At 38.5% G+C, this 19086-nt stretch overlaps 1 protein-coding gene across 1 annotated transcript in view; it reads right to left on the bottom strand.

Moving 5' to 3' along the window:
- The window catches only part of ROS1 (ROS proto-oncogene 1 , receptor tyrosine kinase), a 70038-nt gene that overhangs the window by 34239 nt on the left and 16713 nt on the right, over positions 1-19086 (bottom strand). The window contains exons 14-27 of the mRNA XM_010017518.1: positions 18512-18724; positions 17535-17645; positions 16847-17028; positions 15691-15882; positions 10749-10849; positions 9049-9263; positions 8555-8709; positions 7771-7933; positions 6664-6926; positions 5732-5795; positions 4870-5072; positions 3967-4178; positions 3181-3467; positions 2095-2271 (exon numbers count right to left, since the gene is read on the bottom strand). Coding sequence (XP_010015820.1) covers positions 2095-2271; positions 3181-3467; positions 3967-4178; positions 4870-5072; positions 5732-5795; positions 6664-6926; positions 7771-7933; positions 8555-8709; positions 9049-9263; positions 10749-10849; positions 15691-15882; positions 16847-17028; positions 17535-17645; positions 18512-18724 — 2538 coding nt within the window. The remainder of the gene's footprint in view (positions 1-2094; positions 2272-3180; positions 3468-3966; positions 4179-4869; positions 5073-5731; positions 5796-6663; positions 6927-7770; positions 7934-8554; positions 8710-9048; positions 9264-10748; positions 10850-15690; positions 15883-16846; positions 17029-17534; positions 17646-18511; positions 18725-19086) is intronic.

The raw sequence follows: 19086 nt of genomic DNA, 5'->3' as shown, positions 1-19086 counted from the left end.
ACAGCTTTTTGTGTGTAAAGTTCATAGCAACTGTGGGGAAAGGAAGGAGAAAAGGAGTCTAGAGGGAAAAGGAAGAAGATACTGCAGGAGAAAAGTCTACAGGGAGAAAACAATCGAAAACTACTTTCTGACAGTAAACAAAAAATAACAAAAGAAAACCCCTCATCAATTGATGTACTTTTAAAAATAAATTAAAAATAGGTATTAAGTGCTGTTGCTGCTGAAAAGGAAAACATTAAAGGCATGCATAGGGAAGATGGTACAAGGACAAATGTTTGCCCTTAGGCCAGAACAACTGACCTCATTGACGAGATCTTTTCTCCCTACATGAACAACCCCACCATTCCTACCAAAGTCAGGTTTGTGCATGTGAGGAAAGAAGAATAAAAAAATCTGTTTAACAGAAATGAATGCAAGGTTGAATCTTTGTCAATTTTATAGTTACCTAGAGTAGTAAAATTCCCATGGGGAAAATCCCAGATGGAATAAAGAGTTGAGTCATTTTTCAGGGTTAAAGTTTTTGTCAGGCAGTTCCATAGAAACGTGTTTACCCTGACAAGAAAATCCTTCACTACAGTCCCCTTCAATTCAGTCCCCCTCACGTCAATCCTTCAATTTAGTCCCTTTCCTCCTAACCCTGAAGAGAAATCATTCTTTCACAGAATCTGTGACAGGACAATAATTTTCACTGAGTACTTCTGACGTGTTAAATGATCAGCTGACATTACATCTCTGGATGGCAATTAAGTAGGTTAGAATGAAAAGGAACTCTAGCGGTACTCCTTGCTCACATCACTAAGGCAGTAAAAAGCATGTCAGTCAACCCAGCTGGTCTTTGCAAACATCAGTTTTTCACATATACATCATTTGCTTTCAGTATTGAGAAGGAGAAGAAAATATTTTTTTCTTATTTTAGTACACTCATTTACTTTTATCTTAAACTTGTGTGAATAATTCTGTGCATTGCCCTCCCCTCTCAAATGCCAAGGCTGCGTATTCCTCCAAATATGTTTTAATTGGTCAATGTAAATATGAAGAGCTCTGTGAAGGTCTCTGGGTATAAATAATCCCTTTGGACTGAAATTCAGTTCTTCCCTTTCAGTACCAGCTAAGCCTGGGGCTCTTGCAGGAAACCCTATCCCTGGGGATAGGGATTGGTACATTCTGTACCAGGTCCAAACCAGGCTCCTGCACCAATGCCAAGCGTACACAGACCTCATGAGAACAAACTTGCCCAAAGTGCTGGTAAGGATAGCCAGGGCACGGGTCAGAGCAGCTGCAAGCAGGAGTATTTCTACTGGCTGCCCAAAACAATGTGAAATTCTTTTATTCCAAAGATGTCCATCCTGTTAAAATACTGTCTTGTATATTTTTCAGTTTTTTATGCCAAACTGAAATTAAAGAAGAATTATTTTGAATATATTTATCTTGCTAGTATCTGGCATGCTCTAAGCCTCTGCATTTAAAAAGATAACCCTTATAGGCACCACAAATCCTAACTTTCTATTAAAACTAATTTTTTTTTCTTTCATTGTCATTCTACGATTGTTTGTTTAGAATATTAGTTCTAAGAGAAGTCTACTGTAATGTAAGCTGTAATTGCCTCTCAGGTACTTCTTTACAAATCATTTCAATAAACAGAGCTCTTATCTCTTTGTCTTTGGAAGAGCAGACATTTTTACAGCACTGTATACTTGTGAGCAAAACCAGAAATCTGTGTCATAATAGGGGTCATTATCAAACTCTTGCTACAGCACTTTGTGGACACATTTGCTCTTTTTCTTTCCTGTAATGTGCACCTTTTCTAAGTCGACAGGTCTGACACAACTTTGAAAATAGGCATGGTTGGAGTTAATATCATGAGCCTTTGAAACATGGGAAATATTCACCATCATGGCCTTCCATGTAAATCAACACGATGCCAGTCCTTATATTAATCCTTTTAAAAATGTGCGTGGTGAACTGTTTCCCTCTAGAAGGTTCCTGAATCCACAAAGCATACTTCACATAAATACATACATCATGATCTGCAAGTCAAATACATGCTCTGAAATGAATTTGTTCCATTTACAAAACAATCCAAATCCCCTCTACCTGGATAAAGTTGCACCGCTGAACTGTAGGCTAAGATTTTGAGCTCATGATTTGCTCTCTTCTGAAGAAAATGTCCTGTTCTTTCTTTATTTGCTAGCCAAATTTCAGTGTACTCCTTTGTTTCAGAGCTCCAGTATACAAATTTCTTATCTACAGTCAAGCTGCCAATTTTCTTACCTGTAGGAAAATATCATACAGTTAAGCTTCAGAATAGACCTTGGGCAGGCAATTTTACAAGAGCAGCTGAGTGCTTGTATTCACAGGGAGTCAATATGGGTATCTTGGTCATACCATATCTTCAAAGACCTCCCCTGGAAAACAGATTTCTGATATTTTCCAAGAGGTCTCATGAAGCTGAGACACTTTGTTATTTCAGTTTACAAGTGTAGATTTGAAGGCTTTTTATTATCCATAAACAAGAGAATCGCAATTCAGTTAACAAACACAAGAGTTGTCTATAGAAACCTTAATTGTTTTTCCAAGATGAAACCCACAGTGCTCTGCCATCTCCCAGGAACAATTAAGACATCTCGTCTGGTAACAGAACAGCTTTACTAGCACTCCTCCTGAATTGAGCTGAAAACCGAGCAACCAAAATTAAGCGTTATCACTGCAAGAATTGCAACATAGATAGTTGTCATACAAGGCATGCCGGAACCATCCTCCCCACATACTGAAGTCTGCAATACCACTTTCACATATAACTTATGATGGTATAGTATCTTGTTATTGAAATAAACTGTAATAGATGTATCTAATAGGAAACTTTAGCAAAATGTGTTAATGCTATAAGTGACATCTCTTGACTAGTAACACTTGAGGCTATACCAGCTCCATTTAATTTACATCTTATTAGAATGTACACTTGCACCAGTAAATATCCTCACACTACTCTTTCTGTTAGTTTGTATCAACAGGGTACACAACTGGAAACACAGAACACAAACATTTTGTCCATCTTGCCTATAAATAAAACAATTTTACAAAAATTGCTTCATGAATACTACTTTGCTGAAATGAACATTGTTTGATGTAAGAGACAGCAAGAATCACAAACTACCTAGAAACATAACAGAGCACTCAGACCTTGAAAACCTGGTATTTTGGTAACTCTCCAGCAGTGGCAACCATCCACATCTGAGGCCCATATTTCATCTCTTCCTCTGATAAAGAGCAGTTGTGGATTCTTGGAGTCAGACACATCTATACTCATAGGTCTTCCTAGCTCTGCTTCTGCCACGTTACAGGTGCAGGAGTTCCTCATCTGTTCTTCTACCGATACGTATCCCAAAACGTGGTGCATGGTGTTATTCAGAATATCGTAATAAAACATGCGGCTGCCATAATCAAGCTCTTCCATCCAGTACAAGCGGCTATCAAATAAAATGCATTGCTTACAGTAGAAAAACTTCAATCTGAACAATCTGCCCTAAATGCAGTCCTGCTAGTGACTACAGCCACAAACCTCCTGAACATTTAAAACAAGGTAACTACAGCAGCACACTTGCAGAGTGATTCTAGGTGTTTAAAGGATATTTTTTAATGGAAGGTCACAATAACTGACTATTCTGGATAAAATGGCTACTGTAAAAAATTGTTGTCTGGTGCTGACTTCTATTTGCATCACTTAAATAGAAGAACTTAAATGTAATTTGAAATCTTTACTTAAATATACACATCTTTGTGAAATTAGGTATGGCCAAGCTCAACTAGCAGTATAAAAGTAGAACTGCATCCACAGATTTCTGAGATTTACACAGTGTAAAAGGCTGATATACTAGAAAAGTCCCTTTTGGTCCTTAACGGTTGATGACTTCATGAAAATCATGTTAAAAATATGCTTTAAAACGTTACTAGTAATATATGCCTTACCTTAAGAAAGGATATGACAACAGAGATGATACAGTTGAATTACTTCTACCCAACTGTATGTTCAAGGCTTTTAGAGATTTTATCTTGAGCTCAAGATCAATAAAAAATATTTGATTTTCACTCCATGGTGTCTTCAGGGCAACAAATAGATGTCTTGCAATCCAGTCAACTGTGATGGCTGTGGCATTGTGAAGATATGCATCTTTGAAAAACTTAAGAAAAAAATAAAAACATTACTAAAACTGCTTCAGAGCAGAATTTTTCCACCTGATGCTGGGACATGATGAAATTACATTTGTTTCTGAAAAAACTTCTACTTGGCAAGTAGAAGTCAAAGTATAAAAAGATGACACGGAATGAAAATTACAGTATTTTCACACAAATGAAAACTATTATTTGACAAATATCAATTGTTGTTTCCATGTTCTTCCATATTCTTGAAATTAAAATAAAATTAAATTAAATTACGTTTTATACAAAAAATAAATTTCTTGTACTAATAGTGTGAATTTTAAGATAAATGTGTGTTGAAATATTTTATGAACAAAGCAGATGCCAGTAAACCATACATGTTTAATAGGACAACTTTACCAATGTCATATTCTGGCCTATTCTGATAGCTACGGATGAGAAAAAAAATCAAATTATATTATATTATACTGCTAGAAAGAAAAATTATCCAGCTAATCTCTTTCATATTACATCTCATACAAACTGTTATTAAGAAAACTGTGTCTTTGCAGTTCTGTTTCCCTACTGTATTTTGTTTATCATGCTGCTTTTTTTCTGTTTCAAACATGCAGCTGTGACTTCTTCAAAACCATAATTAGCCCCAAAATAATGACAATAATGGCCACGTATTTTCTGAGATTGTCTCAAGAAAGGGAATGAACAAAGGAATACCTGAAACTTTGAAGCAGTCTGTGTATTCAGAAGAAAAATAGAATCTTCTGCAATATAGTACGCTTTATCATCATTAGCAGTGTAACAGATGTCCTTTACATTTATCTTTGCTGAAAGTTCCCATATGGTATGATTATTGTCTATGTCAGTAAGACACAACTTGTTGGCAGAAACAGTTATAAGAGATGGGACAGGGAAAAGATCTGAAATGAAAAGGGCACAGCAGGATTTACAAAAAACATTTTAGACAACAGCAGTCATTCGCAAGGAAAACAAGTACAAGATAAAAATAAATAATGGCCCTGAACAAATTATATTTGCCCGTATGCCACAGCAAATAAACAAAATAATGGGATGCCTTCTTGTCATCACATGCAAACTCTCAAGATTTTTTTGTGGCATTTTGAATACTTACCTGACAAATTTAAGTCTAGTAAAAACAGATCTGCTCACTTAATTACCTTAGCAGTCCAACTAGAAATAGCCTATGATCCCTAGTAGATCTCTAACTCCCCTGATTACCTTTGACTGCCCAATTAGAAATATTCTCTGATGTCTAGCAGTATGCAGATTACAGATCAAAACCTACTGTTCCACGCTACCCTGGGGTTGCCTAGAAAAGTTAATTTAGCATAGATTTGAGGAAAGGCTTGAAATTCCTGAAATTTAGTCTACTGATAAGAAATATGTTAATCATTTCATATCAGAAGCTGTAACTATTCCCTCTGTGGTGTCTACTGTAAGGTGGAAAACATGTCACACACAGTGTCAGAGGCTATTTATCAGAATACCAAATTCCTGTAGCATTGATTTTACCAGCTATTACACATAAACAATGAGATAGCATCCAAGTCATCCATACCTGACGAATTCCTCTCTGCTATATCAGACAAAGGTCCTGGACCCGCAGAGGTGAAGGCTTGCACCTGTGGGACAGAAAATTGTTACACGTATGTTAAGCAGCAGCTTACATGATTGCATTCAAGAGCCTGAAGAGTCAGAGTTAATGGCAGAAATGGAACCAGGTGCCCTAGCTGCTCAGTTAGGAGCATATATGCATGTACTCTGACCTAAGGCTGTGTTGGTCATTTCAAAGGTCACATTCAGGGTTGGTCCGTGGCTATGAAGAGAATTTTAAGCGGTGGTCAAGGGTGTGACAATTCATGCTGCATCTGTCATCAATTAGAGCTTGAAGGACACCAGACAGTCTTTTCTCCTTCCTCAGGCTGTGTTGGTTGATGCTGCAACCAACATGGTGCTCTCCTCCATCAGTACCTGATCTATTACATGCCGTCATGCTTTTAACTTGCCTTTCAAGCACACATTCTGTGTGTTCCAAACTTCTTATCACAATGAAATCATGTAGTCTGGACAAATTTTAATATGGAAATCTCTTTTTATGCAATATGTGAGTCCTTGCATTTTTCCAGCAGTGGAACTTCTCTTGATCTGTGACTCTGTTTTAATGGCCTGTCAACCTCCACGAGCTCAGTCAAATCTTGTTTAACTTCCAGCTTTTAGCAGTGACATTAGGAGACCTCTAGAAAAGTTTCTTTTGGGCTTCACCAAACCTGTATAATGCTGGAGTATTATTTTTCACCTTATTTGGGGAATAATACAATACTAAGAAAGGTTAAGCTGCGTATCCAAGGGTGAGCCAGTGAATCAGCAGTTCCATAAGCAGAAACCACAAAGTCTTGCCCCAAGCCCAATAACATCTCCTAGGCAAACACATCAGGCTGCACTGATAACATCTACCATTTAGCATGAGGTAAGATGAGTAATTTTTCATACCTGAAACCTTACTGTAAGGCTGGGAAGCACATTCGTGAGGGAAAAGAGCGTCAGGGTGGGTTTAACGTTGCTCATGTTCCACTCTGTGAAAGTGTTAGCAGTGTCACTCTGATTCCAGAGTTGATAGTAAACCCTGAACTGCAATAATACTCCATTTTCCATTTCAGGTCTGTCCCACCTGAACTCCACAGAGACTGTGTCACTACTTTCATGTAGGTTATTTTGCAACACATATATCCTAGGGTTTGTAGGGGCTGAAGGAACTGTACAAAAAAAGTAAAGATAAAAAACACAGAGCAAAGTACTCCTATTAAAACACAAACTCTAGCTCGTAATGAACTCTTTTAGTTTTGAGCCTGAGCTTTGCAACCTCAGTGCTGACTGAAAAAGATAGCAATTAGTAAGGTGTAAATTACAAAAGAGTATCTAAAACTTTATGGTAATTCCTTTCTGTTTTTCACTGATGTGTAGGTATCTGATTTTAACTTGCTTCGCAAAAAGAAGAGCTGCATAAACAGAGACAAATGCACTCCTGCACTCAGATTGGAGACATCTATTTAGCTGACTCCTGTAGGTAACAATGGAGCTGCAAGAATTTTCACAACGTAGAGTGTACTCTATCCCCTCTGCTATCCACTTTAAAATCTGCTGCAGCTCATAAGCTTCCTCAGTGCTTCAGTCACTCACTCAACTCTATATTTTATATGACTTAACTTTGACCTGCATGAGAACTTTTTACTCATTTATTGAAGTAAAAAGTTGAAAGTGCATAACATTTATTAAAAATGTAATAAGTGGTTGAGATGTTACTAGCAGCCTTTGATTGCCATTGTAATAGATCTTAATTTCTCTTTCTTGTTCATAGTCATAAGCACGTGGTAGATATATTGTCATGTGCTTTCTGTTCCAAATTCTATTACTGCAATTGTGTGCATTTATGTGTGTAATAGATAATTACCAAAGATACTCAGGAACATGTCCTTGCAACTTTGCCTGCAGCTGACTAGCCCTGAAAGCTGCTCGTTCCTCTCCAGGGTTTCACTTGCTGACATAGACCTGGTTCCAGTACCCATAACAAAGGAGGAATGGGATTTAAAATTCTAGTACCTCCTTCAGGGGCTCGAAGGGATACAGATGTTGTTGGTGCCTTGCCCCAGTATGTATACGGAGTGACAGTAAAATCAAAGAGTGTAAATGGTTCCAGCCAATCAACTCGGTAGAATGGCACTGTCAGGTTATGGGGGTGGAGACACCATTCACTCTCAGAAAACTGTGAATGAAATAAAACAGCATAAAATAAAACAATTTTTTTTCCATCTCAGAAATGCTTTAAGTTTTCTAAAATTCCCCTCACCAAGCTGGTCAACTAAATCAAGACAGAGCTGCTCTTCCTGTGAACGTTGTTTCACCAACCTCTGTAGCACTGTAGCAATGTGTAGCAATCTGCTAGTAATCTGCCCTTCAAATTTAAAGTAAAGCTTGCCAAATGTGCTAAAATTAAGTGTGGATGAAGGCTAGATTTCACATTCAGGCAAAGGCTGTCCCGCTGGCAGCTCTGAGAACATTTCTGTCACTGAGTTACTGTGAAAGGCTTTCTCACACATCTTTGTGCACTGGGAGGTCCTCGCCTAGCATTTCACACCCCAGTAGCTAGCCCAGAGCTACTGCTAAGCCAGTGTTCCTCCTGTCCTGGCCTCCGTGACAGAGAAACAGGACAGCTTGCTCTGTATTTACAGTTTAGTTTGGTTGCTTGACCGATTTGCAAATGCTGGGGAAGAAACAAACTATTTCTGTTTAAAAATAGGTACATCAGCAAGTAGATGCAGTAATACATGTAGATAATAAGGAGGAATCCCTCCTTATTAATAATACATAGTATGAATATCCTTACTTGTAGAGCTTTTGATCCCACACAGTAAAAGACAGTTCCCCATTCCACATTTGTGGGACTCCAAATGATGTGGAAACTTGAAGAATTTCCTTTAATCCTGAATGAAGACTCTGGCACTGAATCTGGAATCACTTTTGGTGTAAAAGAAAAATTTCCTGTCCGTGAAGAGAGGAAGAAATAATAATAATAATCCGAAGAATATGAGCAATAGGTAAAATTTTCAAACCTGACTTAAAACTTTAAAGTACTATTGAAAATCCTGTAAGTTATCATTCATCAGATAGAAACAATGAGTAACAACACCATGTATCCTTTTTAGCCATACCCATAAACTTTTATAATTACACACTATCCAAGTATAGCCTGATATATTTGTTAGTAAGTTGCTGTTGTTCTTACCTTTTGTCAAATGACTAAAGAATTTCAAGAATGAAGAATTATAGGCTGATAGTGAGTACCTTTATTGAGGGGTTTAGATAAAGAAAATAACGTACCTGGCAAAGGTTTAAGTGATGTGTGAACAAGGGTAAAGGTTGCAAACTCTGCTGGTTGTGAGAAGGGAATGCTAAGGCTCTGATTGACCTCCTGAGTTGTAATGAAATGAAGACTATTAATCCAGAACAGACGACCACTGTAGTATTCGAGCGCACCCTGAGATATTTCTGAAGTACTCCATGCTGCAAATTCCGTGATGATGGCATTACCACAACTGTGAAAACATGTATGAAACTAGCAAACTGAAACCACATATGTAGAGAGAACAAGATTTATGCAATGTTTGACACATCAGTAAGTTTCTCATCATTCAAATTCTTGCATGTAGGAGGCAGGAAAACAATTCAAAAAGTTTTCTTTAAGTTCTCTAAAGAAGAACACTTTTCAGAATGGCACATGGCAGGAACACCTGCAAAAAAGCCTTCATTCCTTTGATTTCATTAAAGCAGTTATGAAATGGTTTAATATTCTGATGCATGGATGTAAAAAATTGAGTATTTTGAAAAATCAACCCACCTTCTCTCAACAATTTCACTGAAACAGTGCAGTCTACTTCACAGCATGAGGTTCATTTTACTTCATTAAAGCAGGTCCCCAGATTAATTTGACCTTGTTAGTTTCCTCAATGAACTTCCGCTCTTTATTAAATTCTTAACATTTTTCCTTCACTGTGGTGATCACTAGTGATTTATTCTGTCTTGTTACTTCTATATTAAAATTTACAGGCCTCTTTTTTCTCCCAATTATTGTCTGGGTAAGATATTAAATATGCTGTAAGAGGCATCATTTTGCCATCTCAGAAATGTCTTTCAGCTTAGACACATGTCATCCAAACAAATTTGGAAAAGCTTTGACACACCATCAGGTCAATTAGGATGGATCACTTCTAATGTCTCTATTCTGGTATGCCAGAGACAATGATTTATGGCTGCCAATTGGTTCACAATGGAGCTGCATGTTCTGGCTAAGACATATCAACATATTTTGATTCTTTAAATGTTTACCATTAACCATAGCAAGTCTAAAATCAGTCACAAAATTCATCTGATTCCACACAAAGCCAGCCTGCAACATTATGAGAACAAATAATTAAAGATACTGTTAAGTTCAAGGAGTTTAATCTGATGCTTAAAAAAAAAAAAAAAGGCACTTTCCAGAACAAATGTACTATTTTTCTCAAGGTCTTAGTATATATTCAAGCTGACCCATAAACACTGTTTGGTTTGGTTTTGTTTTTTAATCTTTGCCTTTCAGGAATAATACAGCCATTTCATGCTCAGGATGATTAAAAGGAAAGCCTGCTGTATACTGATTGCTCAGGTGAGAAAGTGGTATCAGTTCAAGTCCTAAGCTTCATGCAAGATCAACAAGTTACAGCTCTAGGCACTTGAAAACTGTCAGGTATTGTAATGCTAAGACAAAATAGACAACAAATGGTGATTATTTCCTAAAGCTAAGTCTAAAAATTCATGAGCATGACCTCAGTTCAGTTGCATTTCCATACTATGTTCCTCTCACTGTAAAACTGTGTTAACAACCATCTCAACATGTAGTTTGCCGTCAGCTAGCTGTGATCACTAGCTCTTCTTTCTGTTTATTGTTAGATTAGTAACTAGTGTATCCGGCACTGGACAAAATTTGTTTTTAAAGAGTATCACAATTCCTAGAAAATACCAGGACATGCTATGCATTCACTTACCCTTCTTTGCGAAGAGAAACTCTGTATAGGTTTAGGCATAGGCTATCTTGCACAAGCCAGTAAAGAAGACCATAGGTGAGATCCAAAGTTAAACCAACCACCTAAGAAAACAGAAAGTCCAAATGGCAACTTGAACACATCTTCACTTCTGAGGTAAAAGCCCTTAGGCATAACTTGCCTAGATGGCATCATGAGTAGCATGGTGCAAGGCTTTCTGTTTATTTTTAACAGGATCTAATATCCAAAATAGGGTTTTCTTGCCTTTGCAGTAAACAACAGATTCAATACCATATGCAGCAATAATAGAAATCAGATATCTAATAATCTGTTCTGTGAATAACAAAGAATTTACTTCCACCAATTAGTCTGTTAAATGTTGTCAAGTTCAGTCTATGTCATGTCATTAGCACAGCTTACAAATTGTTAGGGGCTTCTCTGAACACGATTTCCAGCAGCTCTCAAACTTCTTATTCAAACATTAGTTGTGGCTATTCTATTATAAGCTTAAAATTTCCATTATGGATGTAAGTGGAGCAGCCTTGTTTTTTTTGGTTTTTTTAGCTCTTCGTTAATAAACTGCAGAAGATGATGACAGGAAAGCAAATGCCATATCACTTAGTTGTCTGTTGGTCCTTATGTAATGATATTCTTGACATATTTCTGTTGACATTGCATGTCAGAAATCAAGGTTTAAATGATTGCTCCTGTAGGTTTTACTGTTAAAAATATCTCACAGTATGCATGTGCCTGTGTTCATATTTAGTCAACCATGTTATTTTTTATCCCATTTACCTATTCTCCCTCCCAGCACCAAATGACATCTTCCTGAATCTACCTTGCTTGGTAGATTTCAAACTTAAACAGGGGAAGCTTAGGTTAGATATAAGGAAGAAGCTCTTTACAATGAGGGTGGTGAGGCACTGGAATGGGTTGCCCAAGGAAGTTGTGAATGCTCCATCCCTGGCGGTGTTCAAAGACAGGTTGGACAGAGCCTTGGGCAACATGGTTTAGTGTGTGGTGTGGTGCTCATGGCAGGGGGGTTGGAACTAGATGATCTTAAGGTCCTTTTCAAACCAAACCATTCTGTGATTCTATGGTTCTTTCCTTGCTCCACGTTTGTTTTTTTCTGTAACTATTATATTTTCCCATAGACATGGCCATCTTCTTTCGCCTGATCCCTGTATCCCCATTAATAAAAGATGAAGAAATATTTGTACTATTCATTTTCAGGAGTTAGGCAGTACTATAACACCTCCCTTCTGTAATGCTTAAAAACCAGACAAACATTTTCCATTTCATGAAGTATTAGACTGTGGACATGACTATAGTTGTGATCATGCAATGTAAGTTAATATGATAAGATGCAATATAAATTTAGCTACTTGAAATACTCCTTGACTAGAAATATTAAGAGACCACACCTAGAGGTTCATGGCCCCTCCTGCAAATAACAAGCTTTGCTGCTCCCCTATAAATTTCTTTTGACCCAGGTATATTGTACAGTGTAAATGACTTACTAAGTGCTTTGGAAATCCTGTGACACATCCAAAGCTGGAAAATTCAGAATAGCTCTGCCAAAAGCAATCAAGCTATGCCAATATGCACCAGCTAAGCTAAACAACTGATTGGAAAATAAAATAATTGACATAAAAGGATCTAGCTCCTGCCAAAGAAATTGGACTTTCAAAGCTCTGCCTTCATATTTATTTTCTTTCTTTAGGAAACCTGTCATCTCCTATAGTAGTCTCTTTGATTGTTATCACTCAGATTTCAGGCTAAGAGGAGATACAACTATATACTGCAGACGATCCTGTTACTGACCAGCTGAACAGCAATTCCTAATTAGAAAAACAGCTAGAAAATACCAGTAAGAACCAGTTATGTAGACAACATTCTCTAACTGTTGGATAATAACAATTAACTATTACATCTGTGATTTAATATTGAGGTAAGAGGTACTCTTTTCAGGATAAAGGACTCCATTGAGTAAGGAAGGTACATGTTAGTACTTGTGCAAACATATATTTGCATCTTTATATGGGACAATAATGACCAGATTAATAATTCCATCATAAAAGAATGTTAAACTGCCCTTTTTTGTTTGATGGGTTTATTTTGTGTTTTATTTTACTGCCTGCAATAACTGGTCACTTCTCAATCTAGACATTTTTACTTGGCTTTTTCCCTGTATGCTTCACAGCAGGAGGCTGAGTTCAGGAAGTCAGTGCATAGATTAAGGGCAGCAGAGAAGCAGGAGATGTTTGCTTGTAGGAGGTGTGAATAAGTGGATGGTTGAAGGCTGGTATCACTGACATAGAGAAAGGTGCAGAAAAAAAAAGAAAATGACAGGAGCAGACAAGCAGTTTTATTGCTGCCAAGGTTCTTGAAAACAAGAACAAGAAATTTGAGGTTAGCATGAGGTGATTCAGAGAAACAGGTAGTGAATCAAAAAAGAAGGGCAAGGAAGGTGACGTTTGCTGCTTAGAATAAACCTCAAGTTGTCAGTCCTTTGCAACAGATCACCCAGAAGATACATGGTAAGTGTAAATGTGCCACTGAGCTTGGACAGCATGTACCTTCCCATGAAGACAGTCCACACCAGCCAGCTTCTGAAGAAAGGTGTGAGGCTTGTACTGGAAGATACAGTGGCCCTTTGCAGCACAGACTTTTCTCGCTACGTGTGACGAATGTTCTTCAGTTCTTCTGCATTTAAGCCTACAAGTATTGCAGGTGCCACACCAGAACCAGCTTTCCCTCTCCTTCCCAAATCCTAATGAATGTAACAGACACCTGTGATATCAGATGACCTTTCCAAATGTTAATTGCCTTTCAGAGACTAAACCAGGTTTGGGTTTTTTTATAATCAGAGAAACATCATCCTCCTTTCCTTTGGAAAAAGAGATTGAAATGTTCTTGGGAATGACACAAAGGTAGCCAAGAAACATAGATCTTTATTAAAACTCTTTTCTAAACTTTAAAGAACCTGGCTTCAGGTAAGATGAGAGCATAAATTGTACAACAGATTGGATAAAAACAAAGGCTTCTTTAGCAAAAGCTGTTTTAAAGAAATCTGATGCAGCAGATATTATATCCGAATTGCCTTTCCTGTGACAATCAACCTGTGCCTTGCTCCAGTGCCTGGAAGAGGGTGAAACCCCACACAGGCTGTGGTCTGAGCTGAGAGGCGTTCAGCTTTTCTTTGAGAGCGACTCCATAGAATTAAAAGCAGTGCAATAGATGGGATGGTCACTCAGCATGACTTGCTCAGGACACAGCCTAGAAAAGGTTCAAAGGTTTGCCTGGTGTGCAGTCCCAATCACGCTGACTCCCGGAGTCCTTCAGTCCCTACTGTCTTAGTATGGAGTTCTCTAGTCAGGGAATTGGGTCATCCGTCACTTTTCTCCAAGATAAACAAGGAGAGTGAGAGAGGAGGGAGGCAGGAAAGAAAAGACAAGAAGGAAAGGAAGAAAATGAAGGATAGGAAAAAAGGGAAAGAAAGAAGGACACATACGCAGCTGCTGAGACCCTGGCAATTCTTTTCATGAGGTTAATATTCAGTCTCAGAGTTCCGCCACTGCACAGGCCACACTGAATCCCACCTAGCAAGAATGAGGACAAGTCATTGGCAGGGCAGATTCCACATGGTGACAGAGGCAGGATAGATTTGGGGAAGGCAACAATGATCCATGAGGACCCAGCTGTGAACCAGGGCCTGAAGAGCCCCATGGAACATCAGAGTGGGGGAAATGGAGAATAAAGGCATGGAAGAGGTCAGCAGAGATGCAGAGGTTGGCTGTGAGGACCTCAGAGCATATCAGAAAGTCTCCAGATAGGGAAGGAGAGTTACTGGGCTCCCACATATTGCAGGGACTTCAGTGAGCTATAGTAGGAATGATATCTCTATTTCTCCTCTACCAGCCTACCTTTGCAAGGGACCCATTATCCACCTTAATACAGCTAAAAAAACAATCTCCCATAGCTTTTCTCCCCCTATACCATCCCCAGTCTTCACTTGCTTCTGTAAGAAGCCCTCTTCCCTTCTCCCTGAGGAGATGCTCTGCTGTGTAGCAGACTCTTCTCAGCCTTCTGGAGCTCCCCAGCAGCATAAAGCAAAGAAAGAGGAGCCAAGATGGGCCCAGGCCTACGGCTAACTGCGGCAGGGGAAGAAGAAAAGAGGGAGAAGGAAAGGTTAAGAATGAGTTGGGGATGGAAAGTCTCAAAGAACCCCAAAGCACTGTTGTCTCCACTGCATGATGGACAGGATCAGGCAGGATGGGGACTGTCAGTGGCAGATTTGGCACCCTCACCAGCACTGCTGCAGCAGCAGCAACAAGCTGTGACAGGCTATGGAAGGGGACAGCTGCACTGAGCACAGGTATGGCTTCAGCTGCTGTTCCCCCTCTCTCATCAGCACAGGCAAAGTCTGTCTCTGCAGCAGCACCTCTACAGCCTGAAGTGCAACTCCAGTGTCTCTGGCAAGTGTCTAGCCCCAGAACTGGCCCTGCCAGGACCTGCAAGCTGGGGAACATCTGAAAGGAGGCAGGATGCTGTGGAACTCTGGCTCTGTATTCTGATGGGAAAGCCAGAACTGACCAGTAGACTTAAGTCATTTGGGAAAAGCAAATACCTTTCACATGTGGGAAGCAGCCTTACAACAATAAGGACATCTTTAATGTCACATTTTATTGCAAGGGTCTGATTTTAGAACTATGGGCCAAAGTTTTGGTACAGCTATTACATGATTCAATTCTTACACTGTCCTAAAAATGATACGACAGTATTGCAAGAAAGGCACATTCTTCTTCTGGTCATAACACGCTGATATTTACAACGTGAATGCAGACTATATTCAAGAGATCTAACCACTAAAATACACCCCTGTGTCCTCTCTCCCTCCCCCCAACCCCTCCCCCCAAAAAAAACAAAGGAAAAAGTTAGTCACCTGTTTACCAGAAAACTGTAGCTGCTCTTGTAACATAAGATACTCCTCTCCATTCAGTCTTGCGCTCTCCACTGAATACATCGTGGCCCAGTACAAATAGCCATTTACTGAATCCACTACTAGATCCTTCACTAGAAACAGAACATGAGCCACAATATCTATATGGCCTCTGAGCAGTGATTTTCTGTAGATCTAGGGAGAAACAAATTGCTTTTAATATCACACCTAAATCATCAGCCATGATCAACTGAGTATACATAAATGACTTTTCCACAGCTGTTTACCAGAAGCTTATGCAAGCCTTAGGCTTTAAAAGTCTAAACCTTTTGCATTCAGAGTATAAGTATGAAGAATAAGGCAAAATTATTAGATAATGTTTGCCAGAAAGTAACAAAAGAAAAAGCTGAAATAGCTCTTCCTCTTGGCTTTCCCAGTTTGGCAGCCTTCTGTCTGACAAGAGTTTCTCACCCACTTTATATTCACTATTCACAAGTGTAAATGAGGGTGCAAGGCAGGGTGAAATCTGGCCTCCCAGCTCCAGTTTTTAAAACAGCTTCTGACTTTGCACTTACAAGAAATGAAAGGCATAATTTGACAGCACTGCATAAATTAGCACTGCAATTTTGAAGTCAGATACCTTTTAAATAATTCACGTCAGTGTTCCTGATATGAAAGTGTACAAAGTGCAATTGTAATTATTTTTTTATCTGCAGTGTTCTGCAAAATAGTACAGTACAGAGGCCAATCTTGAAAATCTCTGTGTAAACAAATTGTGTCAAATTTGATTAAAATAAAGTCCATCTACTTCTTAGCTGAGATCAACTTGGCAGCCTCCATTTTCACTATCTTCACTTATTTTTGCAATATTGAATCCAACAAAGCTGTTAATAGTATGATTGATTCGCCTGTTTTGCACCTGGAATTCAGCATCCTGCATTAGTAAATATTAGTGAACATTTTACCCCAAACTTTTGTGCAAGTCTGGGAAATTCACCCAAGGGAAGAAAGACCTCTTCATTCTACACTATAATAGTAAAAGGTCCAAATGCATCTCAAGTTGCAAGAAGTAGGTATTATCTTCCCAAATACTGATTTACAGTCTTTCTTGTTGACTTTATGGGTTTTTTTTCCTTTTATGAAGTGCAATTATACCTACCGTATTTGCTTTGCCAGCCCAGTACAAGCATTGACCTAACCAATCAAAAGCCAATATTCTGGCATTTCTGACATCAGATACATAAGTATTCCTGGTGGTAGCCTCTCTTTTGTTCAGTGACCAGGTCTGAACTTCCCCCATGGAATTAATCCAATAAAGAGTGTCATTATACCAGTCGAGGTCTTGAAGAAAAAAGGGAAGATATTAAGCATTTCACAAACACGTAAGTAAAAAACCTTTTTTTAAAAAAAGAAAAAAATAATAAACAGTAGCCAGGCACTTCATTTTTTAAAAAAATAAATACAAATGAACAGTTAGGCTCAGTTAACATGCAGATAGATACAATGTAACATACATAGTACATAAATAACCCTGATGATTATAAATTTATGATATATATATTGGGATGCTAGAGGTGGAAATATTTAGTTCAAAGAGTTGATTTTGGCTCTGCTGTAATCGTGGTGATGTCAGTAGGCTTTCACTAAGGATTAATTTGACCCATAAAGTAGAAGAAAGGATGGACACAAAGGCTTGGCTCAGTGAAGAAGCTGCTTCATTGCACTGCATTCAAGTCAGACTGCTGCAATGAAAGCTCCTGTCTTTCAGTTCTGCTGATGAAATTTATGGAGAGCTAATAAATGCCGATAAGTCTGTAGCAGCAGCATGCTGTTTGTTTAGTGTTTACCTGAAATATTTCTTATATGAGGATAGAGGAGTTCTCCTGGCCCATAGCTATCCAACCGCTGCTTCCAGAGCCCTTCAGCCCCCACTGCCAACATATACGGTTCTTCTTCAGCTGATAAAGAAAGAAAACTGCAGTTGTGCACACCAACAAACAATTGTTGTACAATATCGGTATTTCAATAGAAGGCGTTTCTGTTACTGGAAAGTTACAGAAGCATAGTTGAAACTGCGTCTACCTTAAGGAATAATGGATAAAGATGAAAGGCATGAAAATATCTGAATTTGAGAAACCTAGAGATTCAGGGTGAGTTTAGGTTCAGAACAATAAAACCATTTGGAACCGTATCAGATGCTTAAAAACCATTATGGGTTTGGACCTGGCCTTACTGAAGTCAGGTAAAAGTCACCCCTAATCTCAAGTGCCAGACCAGTGCCTTAAGCTGAAATCTATTTTCCCCTCAGACAGAGGTTATTATGGGGAAACTAGGTTTCAAAAAACACTCCAAAGATATACAAATTTCAGACATTGTGCAAACATCCATTTCCCCCATTATCTATGCCCAAATCAAGGATTTTCAGCCTTTAGTAAGCCTGCCCTTTCCCCTAAACTGTCATTAACCCCCAAGGCAGTGTTTAAACCACTTCATCATAGAACAGAGGAAAGGAATAACACGTCTAATACCTGTTCATTTGATAGTGTATCAAATAATGTGTTTGAAAGTGAATTTGCATTAGAAAAAGGTAAATAAGTAATAATAATAATAAATACATAATATACAATACCATTAATGTAGTTTGAGAACCTTACTACTTTAACTAAAAGCAAATTTATTTGTTCTATATTCTTTAATGTTTCTAAGACAGTTCTTTTTGTGCCTCTCATTTTGCACTCTTTGCCCAAACTCTGGGCCTCAACAAGTGGAAAGTTTTATGCATAAGTTGTTCTTCATTTCTCCTGGGTGACAAAGCAATTCTCACCTTCTTCTAAAGTTGTGCCTCTAAATGTCTCTGACCATGGCCCTTCACCAGCAGGAGACACAGCTCTGACTAATACTTCATATGCCGTGAAGCTGGTCAGCTCCTTCACTGTAAACCTGGTGTCACTAATGTTTGAGAAAACCCATTCCTCCTCAGGTGGATGCTGAGATGACACTTTCACATCATAGGTCCAGTTCTGCCAAGCAGACGGACCTGTGAGATGCAAGCAATCATGTTATTACAGAGTAGATGGCTCTAACAAATGATACACATTATTTGAGAAAACTGTATATTGGAGGCTCATTTCAAAAATTCCAGTATGAGAGTAATTAGGAAAGGGATAAATTAAAAATTTATACTCTCTAGATCTGGGACAAACCAAGAATAGTGGTTCAATCCTCATGAAGAATGAAGTTGGAAGAACCAAGATTTTCCCCTACCAGGTCATTTTCTGCTGATTAAAGACACATGCAGAGAGGGTAGACACCATAGCACAGTCACTGATCAGAAGTCATTACCTCTCTGGCATGCATTTTCTGTGTGATATCAGTGACCATTACTGCTACACCATACCA

The sequence above is a fragment of the Nestor notabilis genome, unplaced genomic scaffold (assembly GCF_000696875.1).
Source record: "Nestor notabilis isolate BGI_N333 unplaced genomic scaffold, ASM69687v1 scaffold9660, whole genome shotgun sequence".
Taxonomy (NCBI): Eukaryota; Metazoa; Chordata; class Aves; order Psittaciformes; family Psittacidae; genus Nestor; species Nestor notabilis.
The sequence above is the reverse complement of the archived record's forward strand: the minus strand, read 5'-3'. Positions and strand labels throughout refer to the sequence as shown.